The 23432-nt window shown below is 36.9% G+C and overlaps 2 protein-coding genes across 4 annotated transcripts; both read right to left on the bottom strand.

Moving 5' to 3' along the window:
- Positions 1-6295, bottom strand: LOC113297215 (autophagy-related protein 9-like). Of its 2 annotated transcripts, none has more exons than XM_026545638.1 (11): positions 5917-6295; positions 5593-5706; positions 4055-4729; positions 3574-3903; positions 3224-3446; positions 2809-2988; positions 2492-2698; positions 1980-2057; positions 1813-1883; positions 1539-1649; positions 1-1129 (listed from the first exon to the last, which is right to left on the bottom strand). In XM_026545638.1, the coding sequence occupies exons 3-11, from the start codon at positions 4636-4638 to the stop codon at positions 310-312; spliced, it is 2604 nt and encodes an 867-aa protein (XP_026401423.1). In that variant the 5' UTR covers positions 4639-4729; positions 5593-5706; positions 5917-6295; the 3' UTR covers positions 1-309. The 2 variants fall into 2 exon arrangements, with proteins under 2 accessions (XP_026401423.1, XP_026401422.1); XM_026545637.1 differs by having other exon boundaries at positions 4055-4714.
- A 596-nt stretch (positions 6296-6891) lies between these two features.
- Positions 6892-11235, bottom strand: LOC113297214. 2 transcript variants are annotated; one of them, XM_026545636.1, is made up of 3 exons: positions 11156-11235; positions 8716-10841; positions 6892-8006 (listed from the first exon to the last, which is right to left on the bottom strand). In XM_026545636.1, exons 2-3 carry the CDS (start codon positions 9551-9553, stop codon positions 7129-7131), a joined length of 1716 nt encoding a protein of 571 aa, XP_026401421.1. In that variant the 5' UTR covers positions 9554-10841; positions 11156-11235; the 3' UTR covers positions 6892-7128. The 2 variants fall into 2 exon arrangements, with proteins under 2 accessions (XP_026401421.1, XP_026401420.1); XM_026545635.1 differs by having other exon boundaries at positions 8716-11226.
- Positions 11236-23432: the final 12197 nt, after the last annotated feature.

Below are 23432 nucleotides of genomic sequence, written 5' to 3'. Positions count from 1 at the left end.
TTTTTTGGATACAGGAATAACTTGGAATGTACATTAACTGAGTTAAACAATGAATGAGTTCACAGTTTCAATAGACTCATGGCGACTCATTAAACCCTTGGCGATTAACAGAATTCACATTGCCAAAACTAACCTGAGTTAAATTTAAATTTATGTACAAATAAAGAATAAAACATTAAGACCAGACACTACAGACTGTTTTCATGCATAACAACCAACTTAGAGCTTGCAGGGTGATTAAAGATACCCCCGGAAGACTAAGATCAGGGTAAAAGAACAAAAGAAGAAATTTGAATCAATTTTTGTCATTCACACAGTTTCATGGTTCTGGTGCTGTGATTTCATTTTGGTTTCTTCCGTATAGTATATGTCATTGAATGGTAGATTAAAATCTTCATCTGCACCAGCGACATCTTCTTCAATACATGTCGTTCTAGATAACAATTGAGAATTCCTCCAATCCAACCGTTGTTCTTGCTCCTCCGAACTTCTATCAGAGTAGTTTTTATGAATGTTATCTAACATTTGATGGTTGAAAACTGGAGGCTCAAGAAAACTTGCCTGGGTTCCGCCACCAGAATTAGGATCATTTCGGGCCCACCAGTGGTTCTCAACAGGACGTTCAAGATGACCTGTGTTGTGATGTTGTAATACACTTTCCCGGAACGAAGGAGTTGAAGTAGATGCTTCCATAGGACTGCGCGCCCGTTCCTCGTCCAGATGGAAACCCCAGTTTTGTTCAAATCTTGGTCCTGCTTGTGTACCGGCCTGATTATACGGTCTCCAAATATCTCTATCACGCTCCATTTCAGTTGGTGGTGGTGGTGGTATGTCTTCTGAATCGTTCAGTGTGCGGGGGAAACGTGAAGTGTAATACCAATCTAGCAAATATGGGTGACTATTTTGATCTGAATCGACAATCCATAATGAACCCAACTGATAACCTGTTATGGGAATACCTCCCATGTTTCCTTGGTTTCTCAAATCAAGGTTCAATTGCCAATTCCTTGGGTACCGAAATTCTTGCCGTGTCCTTCCTGGCAAATTTTGATCCCGGAAACTTCTAAGAGTTGATAAAAATTGTTTTCCTGCCGCATCTGGCTCCCAAGTAGGGTAACTGCTGTGGAAGCTGCAATTCAATATAATAAAATCAACTCAGTTCAGGGAACTTAGATATTGACAAGAAGGATGAACTTATAAAAACATAGTAATGGGAAATGGATAAAATGCTGAAAAAGTAGGTCAAGCTTCATTAGCAAGTGAAGGATACAGTCAAACGTCTGGGTTTAATATGTACAAGATTTTCTGAAAATTATATTATCCAGAAACACATTCTGAACACGAAAAGTAAACATTCATAGTCTTCTTAGTTTAATCGGTATCCTTCCCCAAAATTTTGAAAAATCACACAGAAAGAAGCAGAAACCTAGTAAAGTTGCAAGCCAGACACATTAGAAGTTCCTTCACTTTATACAAGTAAACATATCCTTGATCCCTTTGCATGTCGCCAGATAAATAGGATGAAAAACAAACCATACCTCAAGAATGACTTTTCCAACTTCCCCTGGGAGCTCCTCTGGGTTTGCGGTGTATTGTATGGTGCACCATAGTTGCTATTTCCATGCCTTTCAAAATCGAAGACACTTAAGCTGCATAAAGAAGTTGGAAACAGGAGTCAAAACTTCAATTGTTTGCATGAAGCCTAATATTGAATAAATAAAACCAATTATAGGACAAGACCTAGATATTCTAATGTAATCAGTGACAGTCATCTATCTAGACTTGCTTCAAAAAAAGGCGAATGGTAATAACCTGCAAACATGACCCACGCCTTCAACATCCACTGTGAAATTTGAAATGAACTGCAAAATGTCTTCCACGCGCTGCATAATTTAAGAGAACCATTAAAGGGAGGGAGAGAGGGTGGGCAGCCGTGTATGAGTTCGGAGAAAAATGTATTACATGTAAAACAAAGATACCTGTGGTACGACAAAGATAAGTAAAAATGGCGTGAGAAAAATTGAGGCCATCTCCTCCAATAACATCATCCCAGTATACTGCACACATAATATAATAACATAAGTACTAATTCCCAAAAGATAGATATCTTACTTCAACTAATTACAATTCCGACAACTCTCAAGTTGTAAAAAACATAAAGAAACTAGAAAGACCGAGTCTCAGTTGAGCTAGAGTATACTTTCAAGTCTCATTAGAGATATTCATTAGATTTTACATAGTTCTACATTAATCCTGTCGTACTATTTTGCAAAATAGGGAGTCAATCGTGGACAAAAAGAGCAGAATAATTGCTGCTTTATCTTATATCAACTAATGCCGAAGTTCATAATTTATTAGCAAGAATTATCAGACATTAAGCACTAGTATGTAATGCTTAAATGAGCTTACTTGAGAAATAGCACAACAATAATATTTTTAGAAAATTGAATTCCATATTTAAAACAGAAAACAGTTTCAGAGGTGGGTTTACCTGAAATAAGGTTTCAAATTCTGTCCGAACCACATCCGAATTTTCTTTACCGCGCCACCTCTTTGGCATATGGTGCGTGTGCTGCACGACTAAAGACATCGCCCCTTCTGGGTTACGGACCTGAAGGTCCTCCATGATGGCTGCCCGGCTAATAGCGGTCACAGTTCCAAAAACAGCAGCATACCATAATAGGTTACGACCATATATCTGGAAAATTAATACACTGTCAGAGTAAACTCAACTAATTCGTTCGTGTAGACTTGGAAACTACCCTATATAAAAGCTACAAAACGGGGGAGTGGAAAAAACATTATTACATGCCCTTCAAGTAGAGATTCATCAAGTATTGCAATTATGATAAGAATAGCAGCGAAGCCCCCAGAAACAAAAGAGACAAATTTCGCAATGATGCTAATAATTGGAGATGGAAATTGCTTCAGATATTCGTCTGCATGAATTACGCTGCTGTTCATTCGATGCTTGAATAAATGGTCGACCTGAAATACAAAACAAAAAATGATATAAACATATTGGAAAGTCAATATATTAAAAGCAAGTCAAGTTTACAAATTCTGAATGCATCCCCTTTCGATACAAGACTGTAGCCCTATTGACAAAACGATTAGGAGAAGCATAGCATTTGAATACGATTAATTAGTATTTTCAATGTTAACAGTATCATGTGAACGGAGATGCATAGCATTTGAACACGACTAATTTAATGAGTAATACCTCGTTGAATTCCCTAAAGATCCACCTTGATAAGTTGGACCATCTTCGAGATGATGCTATACTTGGATGATTATAGAACTGTTCAGCATGCCTCAAAAAGTGAAATACCACCATAAAGATGATACTAAAGGGAGAAAGGAGAAGCATCGCTATCCCGATTAACATAAGCCTCCTTCTTAATGATGTAGGATTGGAAATGAAGTCACTCTGCAGGCGAAAATTTCTGGACAGCGCAAATTACATTCATATTAGTAGGCTGCTTGAGTAGTTTACTAACTAATATCTGAGTTATATGCTAATGAAAGTATTAACTGTACGTAAAACATAATAGTGACCTTTTTCATACATACCTGTCAAACATGCTCTGCAATATACACCAATTAAATGTCCATTCAAGAGTCTTAGGCAACATTAAACAATTTCTTCTTCCACGTATGCCAGACTCAGCAGAGCTGACTGCAGGACCAGATCCCGGTACCCACTGAGAGATTGGGAAAGCAAGAATGCCTTTATTGAGCATCCCAATCAAGTAGTTCTCCTTGCGCATTATTCGCATGATTATATCATGTGTAGAGAGATCTTTTACAACACAGAGTTGTTGTGACCTTTGTATCTGAACAACCTTTTCAAGAATGGTGGCCCATGGCATTGTTTGAACTTCACGATCAGTAACTTGCAGACTGCCAAAAAAATAGGTAAAGTTGCTTAAAAACTAATTATGCCAAAATAGTACACTGACCACCCTACAACTACAAGAGTAACTACAAAAAATGGTTCGCGATTATTCATATTGGGGAAAACATCAGAAAGTAATTTCATAGTTATAGTTACCTATTATAATAGAAGCGCCGAATCTCCAAGATATCTTTTAATTGATAACAAAATCTCACAAACGTAAAGATCCAGTATCCGGAAAATATTCCTAGATACCCCAAAATGACCCCTTTGGTAAATGTGAAAGGAGTTAATGGGTGTTGATGAAAGGCCTCTTTGGCCAAATCACAGGGTTTAATCCCAGATTCAACTGCCTCTATCCCACACTTCGCGTTGCGAAGACCATTCCAATCGACAAATAAAAGGAATACACCAGAAAAACATATGGTGAACCCCAAGCTAAGAAGTTCGACTATCCACTTGATTATGATGCACTGAAGTCCGTTCTCACAGTAGTATTTATAAAGTCTGTCAAAGAAGAGATCCAGATCAGCAATTGGTTCCACATTCAAGCCTTCCCCGTTAAGAAGGTCGGAAGGACTCTCACTCCCAGAACTTGGCAGCCTCCGGTAGTCAGACAACTCGATCTCAGGAGCCACGTCAATGAGAAGTTCTTGGTTTAACGATGATTCTCTTTTCCATTGCCAATTAAGAATGTTGTGTTTGAGGGCATGTACTCCTTTGTGTCCACTGGACATCATTCACAAACACTTAGCCCAAGATAACGAGAGAGAGTGCATTCCCCAAAATGATCATTTGGGTAGTTCAACTATAGACCTGTAAAGAGGAATACTGAAGGAGATTATGTATAAGTAAATGTGCTTGTTAAGGAAAGTTTCAAGTCTTCATGATGATACATGTGAATAGACATTAAAAAACTATAGCATAGTCCAAGAAACTCAGAGTATATGAAGTATATAACTTAACAGCAAAAGACAATGATAGACCATCACTATGATCGAAGAAGATAGAAAGAAATCAGTGTACTCATCAGGAACTTGGGTTTCTATTCTAAAGTTCCAGTAATCTCTAGTGGAATTTTGTTAGGTTTAATTTAGTTTATATAATAAACAGTGAAGCAACTGAGTATCAGTCTCCTAATTCACCCTCTACATTCTTATGTTACCCAAACAGAAAAAGTGATTATAAACATCGCTAATCAATAAAAACAACTTGGAATTTCTGAAAACTTCGAAAGATAGTAATGCCAGCATGATTGATCTAGCAACCTAACACATCTAGTCAAATACCAAAGAGCGTACATGTTTACAAACAGCTGAGGGTAGAGGTTCACTTCATTAATCCTAATTCATGCTTCTAACCCTTTCCAAAGCACCGCTTTTTCAGTTTTTCTAGATCATAAAATAAAACTACTGTTCATAGGCTATAACTAAAACCAGTATGCTTCCTCATAAACTATTATCAGTGGATTATGTGGAGACTACATTCGGATTTCCTTCTAAATCTTGTTTGAATAACACATCTAGTCTATTAAACCCTAAGATGCCAAAGACAACCTTTTGGCAGTTTAACCATTCAAGTAGCTCCAAACCCACTAAAAATCATATCTTTATGAAACAAAATGTCTTTTGATATCAAATTCTATTAAACCGAAACATAATTTATACTTTTTTCTGCTTTAAGAAACATCTTACCTAAATAATCACTGAATCTCAAGTATTAATTGGCTTAGCAGATGAGTTACACTGATATCGACTGAAATTAAGAGCAGCTTTGTCTCGAAGAAGCTCCAAATTCACCCAGAGCTTCTGTATAACAAACATAGATCAATCAAAACCTCAAAAACAGCGAACACAAAATTGGCGTTCGTAGTATTAGTGGTAACCCCAAAACAATAAAACCCCTAGTTGCCCATACCTAACGAAACACTAAATTGAAAAAACCAATATTCCATACATAAACAACTAAAAAAACCCAGTAAATAACCACAAAAAAATAAATAGTAGCGCAAAATTTACCTGAGACCGACAGAGGGTTGGCGTTGGAATTGGATATCAGACTATGAATAGCAATCCAAAGAAGTGACTTTGATGAGAACCCAATTTATTTACTTTTTTTGGGGGGGTTAAAACTTGCAAGACAAAGTGATTGACTTCAATGACAAAAGCCACAGAGGGAGGATGGGGTAGAAAAAGAAGCGACAACAAGGATTGAAGAAGAAGAAGCCGAAGAATAATAGAACTGAATGAAAATGATTAACCCCAGAAAAAAGTTGAGAAAGAAGAAGAAGAAAGGGGGTTCGGTTTGATTGCGTGGAACGAAGGAAGAATTGTTGTGAATATTTTTAATTAAACTATTGAGAAGCCGTTCTGGGTTCTCTTCTCGTCGTCTCAGCTCTCACGCTTATTTCAAGTATTCAGTGAATATCCTTCTTTGCTTCCTTTCCTTCTGCTTTGGACTTTAGAGTCGAATTGTGAGGTAGGTAATGGCCCAATGGGTATGTATGGATGTCATTATAAGTAGCCCAATACATGTTCCAATTGGCCTGCTGAGGAGCCCAGAGCCAAGCCTCATTCTTGCTGCTTGCCTGCTAAAGGCTAGTTTGGTATTGTTGTGAGTTTTAGAAAAGTGCTTTTCTATTGTGATGTGTTGTGATGTGTTTTGGAAATAAATCGGCATGACGTTTGGTAAATTATAGTCTAAAAAGCATTGTGCAATTAACAAACTGTAAATTTTGTTCGGTAAACTGGTATTTTAAATTGCTAAAGATGTAGTTAATGACGAAAATAACCATATTTCAAAAATTAATTTTAATTACAATTTTATTGTTATAAATTATAATTCTAAATTTAAAACATCTGAAATAAATATATATTTAATAAAATATAAGTAATTTATTTTATTACTTTATTTATATTTTTATTATTTAATAAAACATATTATGAATATGGTTTGCTTAAAAAATATTATTATTATAAAAAAACGAAGCCAGATAAGGTTTTTATTTTATTTTATTAGAGTCGGGTAACAATTTGTGCACCAATGCCCTTCTGGATAACCAAATCTACCTTATGGAAAAGCAGACCACCTACTTTGCTATTAACATCATGGTTGGTCAAACAATTCTTCAATCTCTTCAACAGAATAACAAATTCATCTCCAAGCTCACCCAAAGTAGAAAATGCCAAGGCACAAAAAAGGTATCCTTGAGACGCACACTTGTCCAAATATTAGTTACACTTGCGAGTAACTGCTGCGGAGATAGCGTGGCCTGGTATGAAGCTGCGAATCACACCACTCGAGAAAGGTGAAACTCCGGTGACATCAAAGCAGGTGTCTTGACCGTTTTCCCAATTATAGATGAGGATGTCAGCAGGCTTGAGAGCATTGTTGTTGTCAGACAAAAAGCCCAAAGCTACCTCCTTCCCAGCTGCGACACCTGATCTGTAGCAAATATCCATGACAAGATCTCTCACCAAATTATGCCGAAACTTTATACCAACCTCGCTTGCACAATGGAGGGCATGATCCCCATAAACATCCATAGCACGTCCACAACATGAGCATTTGCTATCTTCAGGAAATAATGGAATACCAAGTCTGTACTGAGCAACGACACGGAACTGTCGTGGACCAAGAGATTGGCCAAGGCCTGGAATGGGAATCGCTTTCAAAAAGTCCATAACATGATTCAACTTATTACTTTGCCACAGAAATGCGTCTCTTGTTGTCAAAGTAAACTTGGTTGGTAGTTTCCTCTTAACAACATCGAAATATTGTGCTGCCAAAGCTTTTATGGGATGTGGGGAAACAGAGTTGGTGCTGAAAGTGGAGAGGTCGCAAACCTGCATGTATTTGTTGAGAGAATATTGGTAGTTATGGCTTGTTTCTGAAGTGTCGATGGAGCTAAGGATAGTATTCTGCAAATGTTGTTTTTGAATTTGTGATGCCATGTAACAGTAATGGCTGGCATCAGCCATTGTATAGACCTCAAATCCTCCCTCTTTAAATGGAAGTGTAGCAAGTCTTTGCTGAAGAATACCAAAACGAGCGCCATCATCGGTAACTATATGATGTAAGTATCCCAGTAGTTGTTGATCATAATGTTCTGTAACAGCAGGTAAGACTTGAGAGTTAGTAGTGCGAAGAGTGAAATATAGTTTTGAGACACCAGTGCAGTTGCGTAGTAACAAAAGTTCGCTCTATGGGTCCTTCAACTTTTTTACAGAGTTCATCAGATGGACAGTTTTATCGGCTCTGAACTTGACCATATCACTGCAAGATTGGCTGTCAAGGCTAACAGGTCCTCCAAGAAGTTTAACCCCATTAGAGGGCTTACTAATGTTCACATGGAAGACATCTGCCATGAGGCTTCTAGGATCTACAGCAGGCCAGGATCTACAGCAGGCCAGAAAATCTCCGTCTTCCTGATGTTCAAATGTAGCCCACGTGAAGCACCTTCTTGTTGAATGATCTTGAGAGCTTTAGACACCTCTATAGTATCTCCTATGATAGTGTCATCGTCGAGATACCACGCGTGCATATCCAAGGAGCAGTGTGTAGCAATTTTGCGAACTAGTGGATGTAGAACTAAGGCAAAAAGAAGTGGTCCAAGGGGTTCGCCTTGTTGCACTCCTTGAGCTGATGCAAGAATAGAGTCGTTGTAATATAGTCTTGCAGGTTGAGCATAACAGAACTCAACCCACCTGGCTATACTAGGATATTTAGCCCTCACCTCTTTAATTAAGGTTGTCCAATCCACCAAGTTAAAGGCATTTGTAAAGTCCACAAGCATAATAGTGATAGTATTTGTGTACCTTTCAGTTCTAAAATCCGATTGGAAGCGTGAAGAATGATTTCACCACCACAAGGGATCCCAACGCCAAATTGATGATCACCAAGATAATTGGCCATTTCACTTCCAACTGTGGTAGCTGCAATTGTAGAACAAAGTCGCCTCATTGTCCCTACTGCGATGGGCCTGAGTCCACCATCAGGCTTAAGCAATGGGGTTAAAGGTGCACTGGCAATGTATGGCCCTAAAACAGCATGACAAACTCCAGATAACCACAAATTAACAACACCAGCAATTGAGGTGAGCAGTTCTTTAGAAACTGCATCTGCAGGACCACTCAATTCATCCAATAAGTGTTGAGCACGAAGACCATCTCTCCCGCAAGAGGTACCTTTAGGAAAACTCCGAATAGCCTTCAAAACTTTTTGACTACCCACAACAACAGATGCAGCCGTAATAGTGTCTATAGGGATAGTAGGGGAGGGTGCATGAGGGTGTTTCTGCTGCAGTTGGTATAGGGTGTCTGGGTTATCATGTACAACACCGTTAGAGGATAAGATCCTAATAGCCGCAGTATAGTGACCATGACTGAGCTTCTTTTTGCAAGCCTCAACATTGGTTTTCCGTTTCTGTTTACCCTGTTTCCTGCTCTTTTGAACCTCCCTGTGTTCTTGCAGAACTTGTTGTAACAAAGCAATACAACCCTCTGGCTCCTTCCATCTGGCTAGGGCCAGATTCACGGAAGCAGTTTGAAGTTTTTTCCTGTTGCCAGACCTCTCCTCCTTGGAACTTTTAGGAAAGTAAAGGTTTAGGGTGCAGATAGGCAATAGGAGCAACTGAATCCGTGAACATAAATCCATGGGGTGGGATAAAACTTTATCTAGAGAGGATTTTAGGGTTCTAGAGAAATTAAGCCTGCATTGTGGAGGGATGCTGGAGATTGTTGTTATCTGTTTCTGGTAAACCAGGTTGAGAATCTCCACTGATAAACCCAAAGAAGAATCTTCAAGGGTTGAACATGCAGGAATGTTATTGTCACTTACAGGCCTGGCTTGCACAAGAGATGCAGGAATTTGTGGTGTGGGTTTATCAGCACCGTAGATGAGAAAATCTGCACCTCTGTCATTAAAAGGGCCACAAACAGCCCCACCAGCATGATCTTTGCAGGGCTTCTTCTAAGAATAAACCTTCATGCATGAAAAACACAACCACATATGCAATTGACACAAATTCCTTTCCCAGACCATGTATACACTTACCACTGTGTGTATTCTATCCTGACAGACAGAACTGTATTTGGTGCTTGGGTTGTGTCGATCATGTATATGCCTGAGGATAGAGGTTTTGACGTAACCCCTTCCCCCTACACCATCATGGCAGTCATCGAAGTGCTTGAAAGGACAATGGCAGTATACGTCATCATCGGGATCATTATCTCTGTCGGTTGATGGAGCTTGAGAATTGGTAGAAGATTCAACCTGCACTGCACTAGATGAACCCACAAGAGATTGTGAAGATAGAGGACTTGATCTTGTGCTCGGTTGTGAAGATACATATCTTGATCTTGAACACGGCATCTTCACAGGATGATGATGAAATAACTGACCTAACCTTTACTGCAACTGTCGCAACCCAAGAATAAATCGCAACTTAAGAATAAAAATTAGAGTTTAGTGTATGGGAATTTAAGGTTTCAACATTACTGAAAACTCAAATTACCATACAACAAAACACTAATTACACCTTCACAGAGGATGGTAAAACAATCCACAAAGCAAACTCTTCAGAAACTGCAGAGTCTCCTAAACAATCACTCAGAAACTCCTTTTCAGATTCCTAAAAACAAAATTGCATCTTCAATCACATACAAAAAGAACAACCCCCTTCAGAATCCTAGTTCAAAAAATACGGCACCACTGATTTTGCTTCTTGAAACTCACACAAAAGAAAAACCCACAACTTCAGAACAAACACAGAATCCCTACTAACAATTCTTCCAAATTGCTCAAAGAAAACCCCCAATTCAATTTTCCGCAAACACACACTGAAGAAAAACCCACAGCTGCAGAACAATCACAGACCCCCTACTTCCAATTCTTCCAAATTGCTCAAAGGAAACCACCAATTCGATTTACCCAAATCCTAAAACTGCGTTGTCAATTACACCGAAAAAAAAGGGTTTATGTGCTAAGAAAGCTCAAAAATTTACAGAGAAAATAGGGAAAAAAGACCTAATCACAAAATCATAGAAACAAATTACTACAACACTGATTCTGAAACAACAATCACTCACGATTACAAAAACCCCCTCTACCAATTGAGAAAAACGGGATTTCAGAACTCTGAATGAATAAACAGAACCCTAACTCTAATCGACGAAATCCCCTCTACAATCAGTGAAAACGAGCGTATAAAGACCTAATTGAAACACCAAAAATGCTGAAAAATTGAAGAAAACTAACCTTGATTTTGTTGCTTCAATCCACACAGAGAAAATTGTTGGTAAAGAACGAGAGAGAGAGAGGAAAAAATTGCTTTTAATTATTATTGTATTTATTATTATTAAAATGAAAATGAAAAGTAGATAAATAAAATAAAAGTTAGAAATATAATGTTAAGTGAACAATATTCTAGGATAAAACTTGTCTTTACAATAAAATAACAAGGTTAAAATAAAGAATCAATTAAATCAAATTAGGTGGATCCACAGCTTCTGCTTTTCCAACCTTTAAAACCCCCCGTTTAGGATTGCTTTTTTTCTATCAAAAGCACTTTTTAACAAACTAATAACAAACTTTTACCAAAAATTGTGCTACTAAAATGAAAGTGCTTCTCTCCAAAAGCACTTTGAAAAATTTTTATCAAACACATTTTTGGTAAAAATTTGTTACAAAGTGCTTTTGGTTGAAAAAAATAATCCCAAACGCGGCTTAAAGCAACTACTATGGTCAGCCTAGACTAAGTCGAAAACCCTACAATGGCTTAGCTTAAGGTTGGACAAAAAGCAACTACTACATTATTAAGTTTGGTTCAAATAATTATCTATTTTTCGTGATCCACCATTCCACTATGCTCGGAATGTCAATCCCCAATAATTATCATCAGAGCCAGGAGAGGCGAGTGTGATTAAACCCCATATTAAGTACTAGTGTATTGTTCGGGTATAAGAATATGTTTGAAGATAGTACTTAAACCATTATTTAGATTTTTGTTATAGGGAAATATGATTTATTTAGGGGGAAAGCATGTTAAGGGGAAAGCTGCTATTATTAGATGTGTATAGGGGGAAATAATAACTGAATTTGACTTTCATATATTATTTTGTATTACCAAATTACCCTCTAACCAAACCCATACCATGATCAATGTAACAGTCGACAAAAGATTTTTTCACCAAAAAATTCACCAAAAAGAGTTCTTTCATGGCTTAAATTTTATTTTATGTTACCGACGAATCGTCTAATGTTCTAGATCTTTTCTGGTGGATTCTAATATTTTAATCAGTTTCGAGGCACACCACTTACTTTCCACAATCACATTCCTATGTACTGGCTATTGCAGTTCCATCCTTGATCGCCCCTACTCATGTAAAGCGTGATACAACAATCAATTTTTCTCTTAAAATCAAAGACGCTTCTTTGACCTTGTGCGAATTATATCACCAACTCATCTTAATCAGTGGGGACTGATGCGAGGCCTTAAATTATACAAATCCACCAAACAGTCACTAGTTTGTTTGAATTCAAACTAAGAATTTTACTTTTGCCGATAAGCAAACTGTACAACTTCTTCCCCGGATAATAACACCTAAAGTCTGCACACCAGTAGAATTTCGGCTACAATCCTTATCTTCTCCATTTGTTTGTTTTTCCAATGTCATGTGTACGTTCGTCTTGGCAGTGAAAAGTTTTCACACCGAAAAACTACTACAAGTTTAGCTTATATAGTCTTTATTTGATTTTTTTCTTCCGTGGTTGATGTATGATAGATCCAGCCAGTTTCTTCTTCACTTATGCTAGTTTTTATGAAAAGGAAAAACGGAGATTAGGTTAAGACCGAACAATAATAAAATTAGGTTAAGTGGAGGACCAATCGGTAAAATTTAGTATTTTGTCAAAGGGAAAGACAATATTTTACTCCTCCCCTTTAATGACCCATAGTCAAAAGAAATATACCGTAGTCAAATGTTTTTAGCTTTCCCCCTAAACAAACTAGCTTTCCCTATAACAAAAATCATTATTTATACAAATATAAATTTATGACGTGATTTATAAATCAAAGATTTAACTTGGTAGAAGAAGTTATGTTTTTTGTTTGGTTTTCTTGACATAATATAAGATACAGATAAGACTGAATAAGGATACTCCTTGAAGGGTATTAGTAACCATGCACCATAAAATAAGGGTTACCAAGTTTGAATAAGAGATGGGATCGTGAGGTCTCGGGTAAAGCAAGTACAACAAGTTTCAAAGTTATGCACATGATGTTTTAGGTTTATGTTGCTAATTCAAATCTTGATGGGTTGCTTGTAATGCCCCGGTCTGTAAAGCATATACCACAATACTATGTAAATTCACACGGTGTATATATTGGGGAAGTATGTCGGATGTGATGGTGGTAAAAAATATGTCAGACAAGTAATGGATTTGGAGTCGCTCAAAGAAGTTAGCATGTTAATTACAATGTAGATGACGGACAGTTTGTTTCAGACACATAGAAATCATGATATATACGTTAGAGTATGGTGTCAAAGTAATTATCTCTTACATGTTTATAGTTCAATTTGTTGTTATTCTTAGAGATATTGCTCGGTTGAACCCATTGGAGTTGGTTTGTCAAGTCTGTTGTCAAATTTACATATTAAATTATAGCCTACTAAAGCTAAGCTTAGATTAATTAGTTAATAATATTCTTAGAAATTATCTAAGTTACTCTTGAAGAATGAATATCATACGAAGATAATATCTTGAATAACTTCACCAAAGGTTAGTAACGATGACTGATATTTATTTCAAACTTTTTTCTCTTCTACCTATTTATCTTTTGTAGTAAAGTCAAAATACATAGAAATAAATCAATACAAAGAAGAATCTTGTGAAATTTCGTAATACAAGTTATGCTTGATTTGGTTTGAACTCAAGGAACAAAAGATAAAAGTGCACTAATACAGAAGTTTGAGTTATTTAACTCAAATCATGTAGTTCACTATTGATAAACTTCTTAGCTTACTAAACTCGCAAACTGATAATCGGAGTTTGTGAACCTTAAGTTTAGGAAGTTCCAAATGATGAATGTTCGATCCTGAATGTTTATGTCACCTGTAATGAGATCGAGATTCACCCCAATACAACCTAAGTATGTCGATATGAGCATCCTCATCGTTTGTGCCCAAAATAAAAAGGTAAGGAAGCACAAGAAACTAGGCATTATTTTTTCGAATATATATATTAATATCTTATGTACAAAATTTCTATGATAGGACGACAACTACTTTGTTGAAGGTAGTCATGTACACTTTTCGAATCATGAGAAAATGAACCAATTTGTGATGTTGTTAAAATTTTGGTTGATGCAAAGGTAACTGTGTTTTTTGTCAAACACCAGTCAAACATTTTATTCAGAATCTAGAAGAACTACTGGATCGTAAAAGGAAAAAGAAAAAGAGGTGGTTATGTTTATAATGTAGTCCATCTAGTTTCCATAAGCATGACTTTCGGAAAAAAAATACGCTCGTGTTTTTTCTCAAAATAAATATATTTGGTGTATACCACTATTTTCACTGCCTTCTCCATTGTTACTGGTTATATGAATACCCATTATTTTCTCAACTTCATGTGGAGGAAAGCATTTCTGAAGTTTGTTAATATCCTAACAGAGAGGATTATGAAGGATAAGCTCACTTACCATAACAAGACAATCCGTAAAATGAAGATTACAAGTAGGTCTCTTGTTGTGGAGATCAGGAATCCATGGTCCATTCTTTATATTTATCTTCTCACATGTGCCAATAGACCAAAAACAACCTTCCTTCATCTCACTCCTGCAACTTAACATAGCAAACCAAGTAGATGAACATTTTTGGGGTTTTTTCACCTCCCAAAAGCTGCCTTTTGGGAGATATTTTGCTCTCATAAGCTGACACCATAGACAATCATTATTTTCTAGGAATTTTCAACCAAGTTTAGCTGAAAAAGCGGGGATACAACAACCACACCCAATATTTCGATAGCAATCTGTATGGACTAACTCCAATATACGTTCAAGAGAATCAACTAGACTCAATCTTAATAAAGTATATCAAAGAGTTATATATCTCTTTCTCGATTCAATTCTTACTCAAGCAAATAGAAATCTGCGAGTCTAATTGAATACAACATAAATCACTTGAACGGTACCAAAGACCAATGTTCAAGTATCAATCAATTTCAATCAACAACCAAAGGTCGGATTTCCCAATTGATTGATTCAAACGCACAACCTGTGATATTTCAATTATAAAGATAAAAAATATAATGCGGAAAAGAAATAACACATACACCAGAAGTTTTGATAACGAGGAAACCGCAAATGCAGAAAAACCCCGGGACCTAGTCCAGATTGAACACACACTGTATTAAGCCGCTACATACACTGGCCTACTACAAACTAACTTCGGTCTGGACTGTAGTTCAACCCCAATCAATCTCACACTGATCCAAGGTACAGTTATGCTCCTACGTCTCTGATCCCAACAGGATACTAGGCACTTGATTCCCTTAGCTGATCTCACCCATAACTAAGAGTTGCTACGACCCAAAGTCGAAGACTTTAATAAACAAATCTGTATCACACAGAAAAGTCTACTGTAATAGATAAATCTGTCTCCCACAGATATACCTACGAGTTTTGTTCCGTCTTTTGATAAATCAAAGTGAACATGAACCAATTGATAACCCGGACTTATATTCCCGAAGAACAACCTAGTATTATCAATCACCTCACAATAATCTTAATCGACACGGCGAAAGGAGATATTGTGGAATCACAAACGATGAGACGAAGATGTTTGTGATTACTTTTATATCTTGCCTATCGGAGATATCAATCTCAAGCCGATCGTTATGATTGTACTCAATACGATAGAAATAACAAGATCATATCACACAACTACAAGAAAGTAGTATCGGTCTGGCTTCACAATCCCAATGAAGTCTTCAAGTTGTTAACCTACAGGGTCTCGGTAGAAACCTAAGGTTAAAGGAGAATCGGATCTAGCTTATACAACTAGTATCACACATGAGGTGTGGGGATTAGGTTTCCCAGTTGCTAGAATTCTCCTTTATATAGTCTTTCAAATCAGGGTTTGCAATCAATGTTAGCTTAGTAACAAAGCATTCAATATTCACAGTTAGATGAAAACCTGATTAGATTCAAGCTAATATATTTCAACCGTTAAATCGAAAACTTAGCTTTTTACACACAAATGAAATGCACGTTTTAGGTTTGTGTAACCGTACCCAAACATGTACATTCGTTGGATCAATAGTAGTTAACCAAATGGTTAGCCATATGAGCATTTTTAGATCAACCATATTCTTCTTTACCATAACTAGTTCAAATGAACTAGTTAGAGAGTTGTTTAATTGCTTAGATCTTATAGAAGTATACAAGACACAATCGAAGCAAAAACGATTTGATTCACTCGAATCGATTCATGAGCTTTACAGCCACGGTTTGCAAACTTGCATTCCTTAGTTAATATAAGTATAAGTTCACGAATAATCGTTTTTAGAAAATAACCAACCTAAGTATGCGGACTTAAGTACCCGGAATAAGTTTGTAAATAGTTCACAAACTCCAGCAGATTTTCTCGGGAAGAGAACCTCCGACAGTGCGCGGACTGGGTTCGCGGACTCTGTTCCGGTTTTCCTGAGCAGCAAAGTACGCATACTTTGGTTCAAGGAATAAGGACTTATACATGTATGTGTTTCCACACAATGCTTATATCCAACAATGGTCATATAATCTAAACTCTCATTTCAATCATTGAAACATTCTTAGAGGATGTTATGTAGTTGTTATTCACAAACTATTTTTCGTCAAAGCCATTTTCAAGTGATTGAAACATAACATGACTTTCGTCACTAGGTAAAGATGAACTTGGCCAAAGCGAAAGCTTACTAACACATATTTCGAGAAATAGATAAGCGAGATAAAATCGGCTCGAAATAGCAAATGTGTATAATCAAAGTCTATATAGCGAAACGACTTTTGTCTCAAGATAGGAGATAGAGTAGATAGACTTTTGAGTGATAGATAAGTTCAAGTCTCCACATACCTTTTAGTCGATGAAGTTCCACCAGTTCCTTGAGTAGTTCTTCGTCTAGTATAATGATCGCCATGGAGTTCTTGAGCTCAACTACACTTTCTATCCTAGTCCGAGACTTAGCTATAGTAGACTATAAATCAAGACTTATAGTTTTGATCACTAACATTGACAAACATGCTTGAGATAGAAACACATGCGAGTTCGACCGAGCAGTTCTCTAACATTAACTATCATGGCTTTATTTAAGTGTTGCAAAGTTCTAATTCCTAGACCACCTACACCCTTCGGTTTTTCAAAATTCCTCCAATTGATAAAATGAGTTTTCTTTACCTCCATAGTATGACCCCACCAGAAATTTTGCATAGTTCTGCTAAGCCTTTCCAGCACCTTCTTAGGTATAATGGAAGTCACCATATAATACAGAGGTATGAGACCCGGAATATGTTAGATCATAATCGTTCTTCCTGCATAGCCAACTTAGTATCTAATATATCATATAAAAACTCATAAGAATCGATCTTGTAAGATGATCTAACCAATTTGCGGCCAAGATACTTATCATTAAGCCGCATTTGTTTAACCCCTAGCATGTTTGAAACTTATTCATCTCTTATGTTGGGTCTGACTCCTTTACTGAAGTGAGTTGCATACTTCTGCATATATGTATATTGACCTGACCAGGAAGCATAAGTGCCTAGAATACTTTTTAGGGTGTCAACAGTCGTTTCATCAAGATTCCCAAAAAGAATAAGGTCGCCAGCAAACATAAAATGAGAAACGGAAGGAACATTTCGATATATCCTTTATCCATTGTATAGAGCATTATTATCCATGACAGACTGAAAAAGCGGGGGTCTAACAACACCACCCAATTTCGATTACAATCTGTATGGACTAACTCCGAAATACTTTGCTAGATAATCAACTAGATAGTAAGACTCAATCTAGATAAAAGTATCTCAAGGAGTTAATATCTGTCTCTTGATTTGATTTTTACTCAAGCTAAAAACAATAGCGAGTCTTTATCAAATACAAGGAATACTTGGACGGTACCAAAGATCAATGTCCAAGGATCAATCAATATCAATCAACAACCAAAGGTTGGATTTCCAATTAATGATCACGAACGCACAACCTGTACTATTTCAATTATATAAAATATAATGCGGAAAAGAAATAACACAAACACCATAAATTTTGTTAACGAGGAAACCGCAAATGCAGAAAAACCCCGGGACTTAGTCCAGATTGAATACACATTGTATTAAGCCGCTACAAACACTAGCCTACTGCAAACTAACTTCGGACTGGACTATAGTTGAACCCCAATCAGTCTCCCACCGATCCAAGGTACAGTTGTACTCCTACGCCTCTGATCCCAGCAGGATACTGCGCACTTGATTCCCTTAGCTGATCTCACGCACAACCAAGAGTTGATGTAACCCAAAATCACAGACTTGATAATAAACAGATCCATCTCACACAGAAAAGTCTATAAGAGGATAAATTTGTCTCCCACGGATAAACCCTAGGTTTTGTTCCGTCTTTAGATATAAAATCAAGGTAACATGAACCAATTAATAATCCGGTCTTATATTCCCGAAGAACAGCCTAGATTAATCAATCACCTCTCTACAATCCTTCCTGAATACACAAGCGGATTGTCGAGGAATCACAAACAGTGAGACGAAGATGTTTGTGACTTCTTTAACTTGCCTATCGGAGAACTCTCACGATCTCAATCCAATCAATCGATTGTACTCGTACGATAGAAGATGCAAGATCAGATCACGCAACTATGGTAAAGTAATATCGGTCTAGCTTCACAATCCCAATGAAGTCTTTAAGTCGTTAACCTGATTTTAGAGAAGAAAATCAAAGGTTAATAGAGATCGAATCTAGTGGGCGCACTAGTAGCACACAGACGTGTGGGGATTAGTTTTGCACAATGCTAGATGACTCCTTTATATAGCCTTCAAATCAGGGTTTTGCCTTAGTTACAAAGCAATCCATATTCACAGTTAGATGAAAACCTGATTTAGATTCAAGCTAATATTTCTCAACCGTTAGATCGAAAACTTAGCTTGTCACACACACTTGGGTAGACGTTTACTGGGTTCGTGAAAACCATGCCAAAACGTGTATGTGTATGTTGGTTCAACATAGTAACCCAAAAGGTTAACCATATGAGCATTTCATATTAACCTTGTTCTTCTGCACCATAACTAGTTCAATTGACTCAAATGAACTAGTTAAAGAGTTGTTCAATTGCTATGAGATCTTATGTAACTACACAAGATACAATTGAAACAAAGATGATTCGATTCGATTGAATCGTCTCATAAACATTATAGCCACGGTTTGCATAAAGCATTCCTTAGTAATTTAATGTTTCATGTTTAGAGCACATCTTTAGATCATAACCTCTTAAGTTCACAAACAAGTTCGCGGACTTAAGTTAATCGGTTGAGTTTTCCAAACTCAGCAGAAATTCTCGGGATGAGAACTTCCGCCAGTTCCCGGACTGGGTTCGCGGACTGAGTTCGCAGACTTAGCACACGAACGAGTTTTGGAAAATCCCAGCAGAAATTCTCGGTCGAGAACTTCCGACAGTTCGCGGACTTGGCAAGCCAATTCCACAATCCTTCCGATTTCTCTTGATCAACAAAGTTCGAAAACTTCGGTTCAAGGAATACATGGGTATGTAATCTAAACTCTCATTTCAATCATTGAGACATTCTCAGAGGACGCTATGTAGCCGTTATTCACAGACCGATTCACGTCAGAGCAATTCTCAAAGTGATTGAAACTTTTTATGGCTTTCGTCACTAGGTGAAGATAAACTTGATCAAAGCGAAACGCTTTACCAACACACAATTTCGAGATAAAAGATAAGCAATGAATGCTCAGCTCTAAATGTCAAATCTGTATGATCTAGTCTATATAGCATACGACTTTTGTCTCATAAGAAGTAGGAGATAAAAGAGATAGACTTTTGAGTGATAGATAAGTTCAAGTCTCCACATACCTTTTTGTTGATGAAGTTCTACGGTTCCTTGTATAGATCTTCGTCGTTGTATGATGAATCGCCGTGAAGTCCTTGAGCTCAACTACACTTTTCTATCCTAGTCCGAGACTTAGCTATGTAGGCTAGAAATCAAGTCTTATAGTTTTGATCACTAACATTGACAAACATGCTTGAGATAGCAACGCATGCGAGGTTGACCGAGCTATGCTCTAACAATCTCCCCCTTTTTCAATTTTACTGACAAAACTATTAATACATATGGAATACAAAAAAGATAAACTTTAGTGGCTCCTATTATATAGTCTAATCTTCAACGTTCCTTGAAATATTCGTCCTTCCAAGTACCCAAATGATCCCAAAGTTTGTAAGTTTAGCACCATCGTTGTTGAAGATCCGTAGCTATAACAATGAGAGAAATCGAGATTCTCGATCATTATTATACAGTGTCATAGTATTATTATATAACATCAAAGTCCAATTGTATCACGACTTTAACAATAATACTACAGTGATATGTATCACTCCCCCTTAGTCAATACTCCATCTCGATCATGGAAACCACTCCCCCTTACATAATGATCCGAAAACCATATGTATTTGTAGTGTGAATTACAATATTTCTCCCCCTTTTTGTCAATAAAATTGGCAAAGGTACAAGAATGGGATCATAATGAAATTTCCAAAAGAGACATTTCATGACCAAAAGAAAAATACATACCAACTTAATTTAGATGCAATCTAATAGCCGAAGCTAACAACATTCATCAAGGAGTTTTAAGATACAAGATAACCCCTATAAAATTCCACAATCACACTCCCCGCAAGATATTACCATTAAGCACAAGTTCAAAAGAACTCTCCCCCATTTGATGTCATTCCCGAGAGAATAACAAAAGCGACCTTAATTTCGAAAGAAAGGAAGGATTTTATATTGGACACCAAAAACCATAGGAATGATTTTCTATATCCAAAGCTCAACCAAATTAACCACAAGTAAACCCATGATTAATTCAATTGGAATACGCAACTAAATCAAACCACAAAAGTGATCAATTTAATTGAAAGTGCTCAACATAAGTAAACTCACGGAGCTACGACTAAGTCGATCACACGGAGATGACTAACTTAACCGTTCAAATACTCAACATAAGGAAAACCTTACGGAATATATGACTACATTAACCAAAGAACATGATAGTGTAGCCTTTCATATACTCAACACAAGAACTTGTGGAATATATGAAAACTCAACTAGATTAATTACAAGAGAACCTATAATTAATCTAATTGGAATACAAATAACCAAACTAATCACCGAAGTAATCAATTTAATTATTTTGGGCTCAACATAAAAGAACTTATGGAACCCCGACTAAGTTCATCATAGAATATGACAACCTTAACCGTACATGTACTCGACATAAGAAAGAAAACTTATGGAGTACAAACTAAATAACCAAACAGGTTGATTAATTTAGTTCTTAATGCTCGACATATAGAATCTTATGGAACAACCAACAAACCCAAGGTAAATCGACTTAGTTGTAAGGTGCTCAACATAAGACACACAATGGAGCCTTCACGGTAAAACATAATAAAATGGATCAATGAAGATCAATACCGTGGATAACATACAAGGATCTATTATATTTTCCATCATTACAACATAATAGACTTTATCCTTGTCATACAAAAGATTTAATCCTATTTTCCATCAAATACATGACTGCACAGGCATCACTTTTGTATTTGTCAAAAGTCCATTCGTTATTTCATCAATACGAATACCAATTCATGAACGACTTTACTTTTGACACCAATATGGGACTTTCAAGTTCACGGACGCAAACAATACATATCCCATAAAAATATTGCAATATCACAAACCATTAAAATACTACAATAAACATCATCCTCCAAATATTTTTAGAATTTAATACGAATAAACCTAAAAAATAACATAAGAATATGAAAACAAAAAATAGCTATGTGTAGTCACAATCATCGCTATTCAAAGCACTAGTTATTCTTCCAACTAATCCAAAAAGAAGACTTACTAGGCATATAAGACTCAGTTTTCCTTGATGATTTCATACCTCTGAAATGGTCCATCAAAGTAGGAGTCACTGATATCCTTGACCATGTTGACCGCAGAAACACCATGTTCAAAAGTTAGAACGTTGACTTTTCGATCAATAATGCGAGCATAATGACGATCCTTTGCATAGTCAAGGATAACTTTCTTCTGATTTCTGATCAAGATATTCTGAGTACCAAGGATTTTCGCATGTCCATCAATCAGCTGGTTTATCTGCAATTGAAGGTTAGCCAGTTCGTTCTTAACTTCATCCTGAACACGAATCAAATCCTTGACAGATTCACCAATCCAAGTGTTATACTCTTTTCTTTCAAGCATATTCTTCCGTATAAACTCTTGACTAGAATCACATCCTTTGAGATCATCCTCAACCATAGGGTTAACTTCTTCTTTGGGAACAGTTTCCATAGAGCTCCTTTCTGAAGAAAAATGAGGCACCTATAAGATTTATATATGTTCGTGAATTCCCTGGCTAGAAACCCTAGATTTCCTTGAGGAGATACAGGCATTTGTGGCCGACCAAGAATGGCCCTACAAAGAGATACTGTGCAGCTTCCAAAACGTCCACCATCCCAAAAGATCAAAGTGACAAAAGGAAAATGATACTAGAGAAGATCATTACAACGAGGGATATACAATCCTAGAGAAAATATAGCATAATACTTGAGCATCTCTCAAATCCTTATCCTTGTATCTCTCAAGTTAGACACAAGGATAGAACATTTTGCTGCTAGGTAGTAGAGGGAGACATAGTCTCACCATCGGTTCTAAGAGAGTACCTATAAATTCTTCTAGGATATCTTATCTCAGCAATTTTAATCCTTTCACTGCAGCTTCCAGGAAGAAGGGTGTGTCTCGCAGTCCTTCTGGGAATCACAGGCGGGAAACCCTTCTGATGACAAAGTTTAGGGCCTCTAGAAATAGGTTCTAGGGGATTTTCTGAAATTCGTCTCCACACACTAGACTTAGGTTTATCAGATATTTTCTTATAAGAACAGGACATACTTTCATTGGTATCACGAGAATTTACAAATGTCCTGTAATGATTTCTATGAGAGAGATCATTCTTATAAGATACCTGGTTTCCTGTGAAAGGGACCTTCACTGTAGTAGTCGTTCGACTATTTACTCAATTGACAGTAGAAAGAAGCAACTTGTGGAGTTCAGAAACACGTTTCTTTCTAGCAAAACAGTGGATAGCATAGTGATTTCCTTTTCCACAGAAGGTACATATTTGTGGAGGAGAAGCAACAACCGGCACTTGTTTAAACTTCATAGCCACGGGAGAAGATTGTAAGTTATGAA

Source organism: Papaver somniferum, chromosome 7 (assembly GCF_003573695.1).
Source record: "Papaver somniferum cultivar HN1 chromosome 7, ASM357369v1, whole genome shotgun sequence".
NCBI lineage: Eukaryota > Viridiplantae > Streptophyta > Magnoliopsida > Ranunculales > Papaveraceae > Papaver > Papaver somniferum.
The sequence above is the reverse complement of the archived record's forward strand: the minus strand, read 5'-3'. Positions and strand labels throughout refer to the sequence as shown.

Excerpts from the sequence above, each read along its gene's own strand:
- LOC113297215 (XM_026545638.1), bottom strand. The coding sequence starts at position 4,638 with ATGATGTCCAGTGGACACAAAGGAGTACATGCCCTCAAACACAACATT. Across the intron at positions 2,989-3,223 it reads TCTTTAGGGAATTCAACGAG|GTCGACCATTTATTCAAGCA; the intron begins GTATTACTCATT and ends TTTGTATTTCAG. Across the intron at positions 1,130-1,538 it reads TTGGAAAAGTCATTCTTGAG|CTTCCACAGCAGTTACCCTA; the intron begins GTATGGTTTGTT and ends ATTGAATTGCAG.
- LOC113297214 (XM_026545636.1), bottom strand. The coding sequence starts at position 9,553 with ATGGATTTATGTTCACGGATTCAGTTGCTCCTATTGCCTATCTGCACC. Across the intron at positions 8,007-8,715 it reads TCGGATTTTAGAACTGAAAG|AACATTATGATCAACAACTA; the intron begins GTACACAAATAC and ends CTGCTGTTACAG.